This window comes from Chelonoidis abingdonii, chromosome 11, assembly GCF_003597395.2.
Source record: "Chelonoidis abingdonii isolate Lonesome George chromosome 11, CheloAbing_2.0, whole genome shotgun sequence".
Taxonomy (NCBI): Eukaryota; Metazoa; Chordata; order Testudines; family Testudinidae; genus Chelonoidis; species Chelonoidis abingdonii.
Window position 1 is genome coordinate 14,522,383 of NC_133779.1, and position 8,255 is coordinate 14,530,637.

The 8,255-nt window shown below is 65.5% G+C and overlaps 1 protein-coding gene across 4 annotated transcripts in view; it reads right to left on the bottom strand.

The window, feature by feature from the left end:
• Positions 1 to 8,255, bottom strand: part of EPN1 (epsin 1) — a 20,468-nt gene that overhangs the window by 1,609 nt on the left and 10,604 nt on the right. The window contains exons 4-8 of one of the 4 annotated variants that reach the window (XM_032793003.2): positions 7,201 to 7,322; positions 5,785 to 5,859; positions 2,754 to 2,843; positions 1,264 to 1,555; positions 292 to 459 (exon numbers count right to left, since the gene is read on the bottom strand). In XM_032793003.2, coding sequence (XP_032648894.1) covers positions 292 to 459; positions 1,264 to 1,555; positions 2,754 to 2,843; positions 5,785 to 5,859; positions 7,201 to 7,322 — 747 coding nt within the window. Of the gene's footprint in view, positions 1 to 291; positions 460 to 1,263; positions 1,556 to 2,753; positions 2,844 to 5,784; positions 5,860 to 7,188; positions 7,323 to 8,255 lie in introns of all 4 variants that reach the window. The other 3 variants (XM_032793002.2, XM_032793005.2, XM_032793004.2) reach the window with 3 other exon arrangements.

Sequence of the window (8,255 nt, forward strand, 5' to 3'; positions counted from 1 at the left end):
CCAGAGCTGGGGACAGAACCCAGGCGTCCTGGCTCCCAGCTCCCCCGCTCCATCCACTGGACCCCACTCCCATCCCAGAGCCGGGGAGAGAACCCAGGCGTCCTGGCTCCTAGCCCCCCGCCCTCCCCACTCTATCCACTGGACTCTACTCCCATCCCAGAGCCGGTGAGAGAACCCAGGTGTCCTGGCTCCCAGCCCCCCCACTGCTCTATCCACTAGGCCCTGCTCTCATCCCAGAGCCCGGGAGAGAACCCAGGCGTCCTGGCTCCTCGCGACCCATGACCCACCCACCTGCGGTGCCGTTGGTGCTGGCTTTGGAAGGCGACCCTCCCCAGTGATCGGGGAAGGTCTGCGCAGGGGCCCAGGGGTCGGCCGCGGGTTTCCCTTGGGGGGCTGCAGCTGGGCCCGACGACCACGGATCACTGGCGGGGGCCGCTCCACTCACTGCAACGCCCCCAGCTGGAGGAGAGACGAGCAGTTAGCAGCCAGGGCCAGTGGCTCCCTCTCCCCCAATACACCCACAATGCACTGCAGGCTGTGGGGCAGGGTGTCAGCAGGGGGCGCTCTCCTCTGGCAGGCAGTGCTGGCCCCAATGCCCCATGGTGGCGCTAGGCTGCAGGGGGCTCGGCAGGGAGTGCCGGGCTGTGGGGGGACAACGGGCTGTGGGGAGCAAGGATGGGGGGCTTGGCAGGGGGTGCTTTGCTGTGGGGAGCAGGGCGGGGGGCGCCGCGCTGCAGGGGGGCTCGGTGGGGGGCACTCTCCTCAGCAGGCAGGGTTGTTTGGCCACCTCTGCTCCAGGACTGGCACGGACAATCCCCAGGGACGCAGCTCAGAATCCCCCCACAACACTCAACCTCCTGCTTCCAGCCCAGCCGCCTCCAGGACCTGGAGTCTTGGCCTGAGGGTCACCATCTCCCTGCTGTGGGGCCCTTGGGGCTGATCCTAGCCAAGGGGCTGCTTCCCCAGCCCCATGGGGAGAGCCCGGATTCAGCCAACCTGGGTTCTGTTTCTGGTCCTGCCATGGCCCCCCTCCGTACCTCAGTTTCCCCATCAGGGACGTGGATACCGCGCTGCCGTGGCAAGAGCTTTGATAGTTCCCCTCATCCCTCCTGCCCCACTGCATTCAGTGGGGGGCAGATTTGCCCCTCCTTGCACAGGGCTGGGGCCACCACACTCCCCCCACCCCTGCGCACTGGGACTCAGCATTTTTTAGCGACAAAGGCAGGAGGGGGCCGGAGTGACACGCACGACGCGGAGACATACCAGGGAGTGGGGATGGGCCCGTCCCCTCCGGGTTCCAGGGGTCGGAGCTGGCGATGGCTGGGGGCCCCCCCCAGGGGTCTCCCGGGGCCGTGACAGAGGCGGATGCTCCCCATGGGTCGCCAGTGGAAGCCACGCCCCCAGGAGTCCCTCCCCAGGGGTCAGGGGCAGGCGGCCCCACGGGAGCGGGCACAGAGGCACCCCATGGGTCGGTGGGGGCGGGGGGACCCCATGGGTCCCCGGCAGCAGGGGGGGCCGGCGAGGTGAAGACATCAGCCAGGTCCATCAGCGATGACTGTGGGGTAGAAACGTGGTGAGACAGGCAGCAGCCGGTCACCCCAGATACACCCCAATGCCCAGGCTCCGCCCTCGAATCTGGGCCCCCTGCTAGATCTTTCCCCTGCCACAGACCCCACTGCCCCAAAGTCAGACCCCAAACACCTAGACGAGGGCCACATCTGGGTCTGGAGACTGTATGGTGGGCCATGGATTCGCATGAAATTGGGGGTTGGGGTGCAGGCTCTGGGGTGGGGCTGGGGATGAGGCATAGGGGATGCAGGAGGTTGCTCCAGGCTGGGACCGAGGGGTTAGGAGGGCGAGAGGGGGACCAGGGCTGGGGCAGGGGCACGGGGGGGGATCAGGGGTGCAGGCTCTGGGCGGCACTTACCTGAACCAGCTCCCGGAAGCGCCGGCATGTCTCCCCCTCCGGCTCCTACGCGGAGGCGTGGCCAAGCAGCTCTGCACCCTGTCCCGTCCGCAGGCACCGCCCCTGAAGCTCCCATTGGCCGTGGTTCCTGGCCAATGGGAGCTGCGGGGGCACCATGCGAAGCCCCTTGGCTGCCCCTATGCGTAGGAGCCGGAGGAGGGACCTGCTGCTGCTTCCGGGAGCAATCGGAGCGAGCAACCCCCCAACCCCACTCCCTGGCGAGAGCTCGGGGGCCGGATGCGCCCCCGGGCCGTCGTTTACCCACCCCAGGCTCTGTCCCTGAATCTGGGCCCCCTGCTAGACCCGGCCCCCTGCAAGAGGCTCCGCCCCCAAGTCAGACCCGGCCCCAGGCTTTGCCCCCAAGTCAGACCCCACTAGGGTCACCACATGTCCTGTTTTCATAGAGAGTGTCCCGATTTTTGAGTCTTTTTCTTATATAGGCTCCTATTACGCCCCACCCACTGTCTCGATTTTTCACGTTCTCTGGTCACCCTAGACGCCCCCAGCTAGACCCTGCCCCCAAGTCAGGCCCTGCCCCGGGCTCCACCCCCAAGTCAGGCCCTGCCCCAGGCTCCGCCCCCAAGTGAGACTCCACCAGCAAGATCCTGCCCCCAAGTCAGAGCCCCCCCTGCTAAACTCCACCCCCCGTCTCCACACCCAACTCAGACCCCGCCGAACCCGAGCTAGGCCTCGCCCCAGCTGGCTAGACCCTGCCCCCTGCCCCTGGCTCCACCGCCATGCCAGCCCCACCCCCGCCCCCCCAGCTAGCCCCAGAGGGAGGGGTTACCTCCTCGCCCTTGGCCGGCACTGCCTCCTTCTTGCTCTCCTCGATGGCCATCTGTAGGCGCAGGTCGTCCCCGCGCCGGATCCGCTCCTCCTGGGGGGAGGCAAGGGACATGGGGGGGCGTAAGTGGGGAGGAGCAGCCCAGCCCCGATCGGGGGGCGGGGAAGGGGGGCTGGTGTACTCACCTATGGCTGGCCCGGCAGCGTTCCCGGCCGGAGCTGCCTATAGCTGCCTGCCCCCAGCCCGACTCCTATCCCATAATTCCCTGGCAATGCAGAGCGGGCTGTGGCATCGCTACTGACTGGCATCTATAGCGTTAACAGATCAAGTCACGCCCAGAGCTGGGGACAGAACCCAGGAGTCCTGGCTCCCAGCTCCTCCTCCTTCCCACTCTAACCACCATACCCCACTCCCCCCTCAGAGCCAGGGAAAGAACCCAGGAGTCCTGGCACCCCCTTCTAACCATCATATCCCACTCCCCGCTCAAAGCCAGGGAAAGAACCCAGGAGTCCTGGCTCCCAGCCCCCTCAGACCCTGCTCCCCTCCCAGAGCTGCGCACAGAACCCAGGCGTCCTGGCTCTGCATGGCTGTGCCCGCAGAGGCTGTTACTGGCGCAGCAGGTTTCACTCGCGGTGGGCAGCGTTACGCGGCTGGTCCGGTATAAGCTGGGGCCCCGTCGCTGCTCCAGGCCCCCGATCCGAGGAACGGCGTGAGAACAGCCGGCAGCAGGAGAGCACAAAGGGAAGTGGGGGAACTTGATCCCAAGCTCCCACAATTCCCTGCGGGCACCAGGATCCCACCACACATTGTGGGAATGCGCCAGAGGGCAGCACTGGGACGTTTACCCGTAGGGCACCTGGTGTGTGCCGGGGCAGGGGGAGCTGGCAAAGGCAGCCTGCACTCTAGTGCCTGGCGCAAACACAATCGGCCAAACTGCCCAGCGCAGATACTGGCCGGGGCAACGCAACTTTGGGAGGGGATCTGTCGGCTCAGCCGGGCTGGCAACTCCCCCAGGGTCCAGGGAGTGACCCCTGCAGGGCTGTTCTCGGACCAGGGGACTGTGTTTTGCTCTGCTGACCAAAGGACTCTGTGGGTAGAAACTCCACCGGGTGGGCTTGCCGGCACGGGCAGGGGGATTGGTGTCCACAACCACAGGGCTTTGCCGGTACGGCTACAGCGGCAAAGCCTGAGCACCCCCCTGTGGGCCCAGGGGAGGGGCAGGGAACAGCATAGCGCCCTGGCCACGTCCCTACCCTGCCACCCACTGCAGCCTGCCCCACAGTGCTGCTCCCTGGGGGCTAGGCAGGGGATGGATCCATCAGGGGGGCGGGTCCTCGAGTCTCTCCCCTCAGCTGCAGTCGAGGACACGGCCCCCACCCCCCGTCAATGCCCTGCAGAGACCGTATAAAAACAGCCCCCCACTGAGGTCTCAACTCCTGAGCCTGCAACAGCCCCTCCCCCCAAAACAGACCCCCCCCGATGTGGTGCAGTCCCGATCTCCCCAGGCATGGCTCCCCCAGCTCCCCTGAATTTTTCAGCTGTGCCCCCACCCCCCCAAGAAACCAGGTACAAACCCCCCTACCCGCTGTGCCAGCGGCAGCCCCCACCCCTCCCAACTTCAGACACATCAAATTAAACACGGAGTCCAGACAGGATTCCCCATATCAGAACTGGCCCCCACCCCGCCCCAAATCAGGGACCCCGAGGTGGCAATTAACCAGAGCGAAAGCTGGGTGGTGGAGGAAGGACAGAGATTAGCGCTGGCTGTGAATCAGAGCAAGGATTAATGGGGCGAGGGGGGTTAGAGCACAGCGGCCGCGGAGAGACCCAAACGACCCAGAGAGACCCGGCCAGAACCTTTCAGAACCTTCCGCTGCCTCCGTTCGGGGCGGGGGCGGGTGATGGGATCTGGGTGCGACCCAGGGGGTCCTGGCATCGTGCCTCAGAATTAAACAAGGTGCAGAGAAGTGACGAGGGGCCCTGGGGGAGCCGGAGCGGCCTTCCGGAGAGGCCAGGCATCCGGGACATTTCAATCTGGAGGGGAGGGTGGTGGGTCGAGTTTGGGAGAAGGGGCTGGGTGGGTCCATTTGGCAACACTGCCCGGCAGGCCAGCCAGCACCCAGGGGGAGAACCCAGGAGTCCTGGCTCTGACCCTCCTGCTCTGAACATTAGACCTCACTCCCCTTCCAGAGCTGAGGACACAACCAAAGCTTGAAGCTCAAATTGCTCCACCCACCACTAAAAGGCAGCTGGCTGCAGGTTGGGGTGAGGCAGCTGCTTCAGCAGCCGTTTGGGACAGGAAGTGATGGGGGAACTGGTGGAGAGCGTGTGGGTTTAGGGAGGGGAACGGGGATGATCCAAGCTGGGATTGGGCCCAGCCACCAGGGTTCATGCCCCGGACAGGGGAAAGCTGAGAAGCTCACCTGCTAAGCACTTCCAAGTGCATGCGAGGGGGGCACGCAACCAGGAGACCACCCAACAACACCCAGCGGGACTGAAACTGACCAGGAGCGAAACCGACCCTGGCACCCAGCGGGACTGAAACTGACCAGGAGCGAAACCGACCCTGGCACCCACCAAGACTGAAACTGAACAGGAGTGAAACTGACCAGGAGCAAAACTGAGGGGCCAGGTAGAGGGACTGAAACTGACCAGGAGCGAAACTGACCCTGGCACCCAGCGGGACTGAAACTGACCAGGAGCAAAACTGAGGGGCCAGGTAGAGGGACTGAAACGGATCTGGAGTGAAACGACCCTGGCTGCCAGTGGGACTGAAACTAATCAGGAGAGAAACTGACCCTGGCACCCAGAGGGACTGAAATTGCCCAGGAGTGAAACTGACTGGAAAGTTTACCCCCTTTTAAAAGCATTTGTTCCCTGGAGGAGAGAAAAGCCCTTCAAGGCGACGGCGAGCAGTGAGTGGAGTTAGCGCTGATCTAGTCGGGGGTGGGGGTTAGTGCAGTGGGGGAGGGGGAAGGCTGGCCCCCACTCCCGTCAGGGGGAGGGTGTTAGATCCTCCGGGGTCGGCTCTAACCTTGTCGTGCTCCTCTTTGCTCAAGCTAAGAGCAAGCTGGAGCTGCAGGTCCTCTTCGGCGACGGCGACGGGGGGCTGGCGGGGGCGGAGAGAGCAGAGAATGAAGGCACAGCAGGGCACACACCCACACTGGGGGGGAATTGGGGGGGAACACAGGGGAGGGGCGAGGCGAGGCTTGGTCTATGGATAGGAAAGCAGACAGGACTGGGTGGGCCCGTGACCCCCAACGTCCCCCTGGGGAGCTAGACGCACAAACAAGGGGGGAAATGCAGGGGAGGTGAGAAAGAAAGGGCAGATGATGCCGGGGGGCAGCAGACGGGGCCCAGGGCAGTGGGTGGGGGGGCAGAGGACGGGGGTGCAGGCAGACACGGCAGTGGAAGTGCAGGAAGGGGATGGCTCGCTCCATTGCGAGAGCCCCTCTAAGCAGACAAGTGACGGCCTGTTCCAGGGGAGCAAATCGGCTCAGAAGGGGCTGGGGAGCAGGCTGAGCTGGGATGAATATGGGGGGCTGTACAGGACCCTGGCTGGTGCAGAAGGGATCAGGGGGCCAACCATCCCCACCTACAGCCCCTGCTGGCGAGGGTGAAAACAGGCCCTGGTTCTTTGCTCCACAGCACTGTGAGGCTTATTGGAGGGCCGGGGGGGGCCTGTACCCCCACTGTGTGCAGATGTCTCTCTGCCCTCCCGAGACCTGTGTACCCTAAAAGACCCCAGGATCTCAGATAACCCAGGCCACAAAGAGACACGCCCCAGCTGAGATGCTATGAACAAACCCTCCCCCTGCCCCCCCCCACTGTACCTGCCCTCCCCTGCCCCCAACCCACTGTACCTGCCCTCCCCTGCCCCAACACCTGCACAGGGGAAGGGCCAGAATTCAGCCCCACCGATACGCTGAGCAAACACAGACTTGCTCCTCTGAGGGGGCCAGCTGGCTGGCTCAGGGGGGCAGGGAATGGGGCATGGGGTCTCTCCCCTCTAGGGGGTGCCAGCCACAATCTGGCCCCAGGGCAGGGACTGGCTGGCTTAGGTGGACGAGAAATGGGGCACAGGGCCTCTCCCCAGTAGGAGGTGCTGGCCCCGCTCTGGCAGCACTGAACCAATCCCTGCCATCAGTGAGACGAGCTGGGCCAGTCCCAGCCTTGCACCCAGTGTCAGAGGCAGGCTGGCCACAACCAGGGGCTAACACCCCCTCAGGACGGCAGCAGGGAGGCCGAGGGCTGGACGCCACCCTGGGAGCAGATGTCCTCAGCGGGGGGGACAATCACAGCCAGCCCCGGCCCAACCAACGCCCCCTGGAGCCGCCACAGGGGCCCCAGCTCGACCAGCCTGTCAGGATCCATCTCCTGGCCCAGCTGCACCAGCCCCCCTCCCCCCCGCGCCCCGCAGCTGCCGCTCCAGATTTACCTTGCTCCTTACCTGCTCCGCTTCTTCCTTGCTCATGGCCAGTGCCAGCTGCAGCTGCAGCTCCTCCTCGCCGCTGCTCTGCGGCCAGGCCTGCTCCGCCTCTGCCGGGGCACTGGCGGCCGAGGTTGAGGAGGCTGCGAGGCAGAAAGGGTTAAACTGTCAGCCAAGGGCCCAGAGCAATGGGCAATGCGGCCCCTCTGGGGTGGGGCGGGGGCTGGGTATCCGGGGACCCCTCACTCGGCGCTGGGATGTGGCCCCTCTGGGGTGGGATGTGGGGGGTGGGTACACGAGACCCCTTGCCTGGCACTGGAATGCGGCCCCTCTGGGGGGGACGTGGGGGCTGGGTATCCGGGGACCCCTTGCCCCGCGCTGGGATGTGGGTACACGGGGACCCCTCGCCTGGCACTGCGATGTGGCCCCTCTGGGGTGGGATGTGGGGGGTGGGTATCCGGGGACCCCTTGCCCCGCGCTGGGACACAGCCCCTCTGGGGTGGGGTGGGGCGGGGGCTGGATACAGGAGGACCCCTCAGCCGGCACTGGGATGTGGCCCCTCTGGGGTGGGATGTGGGGGGTGGGTACACAGGGACCCCTTGCCTGGCACTGCGATGCGGCCCCTCTGGGGGGGGACATGGGGGCTGGGTATCCGGGGACCCCTCGCCCCGCGCTGGGACACAGCCCCTCTGGGTATTCGGGGAACCAGCCCAGCGAGGGAAGAGGAGGCCCGAGGGTGTTTTAAGGGGCACCATGGAAACTAGCCATGGGGCTTTATTTTTATTCTCAGCATGGAGCACGGACACCGTGGGGCTGGGGCTGGGGCTGGGGCAGGGCCATGGGCTCAGGAAGCAGCCGGCCTGGCCTGACTGGTCAACAAACAGTCTGCGCCGGCTCCTGGCCACAGGCTCCCCGGGGCAGGGAAACGACCCACTGTCAAGCAACAGGCGGGTGAGCAGCGAGGGGATGCTGGGTCAGGTGAACAATTCCCCTCACGGACTCCCCCCAACTCCCATCCCCCCAGAACCCCCTCCTACCCATCCCCCCACGCCGCCTATACACACGATCCGCAAGAT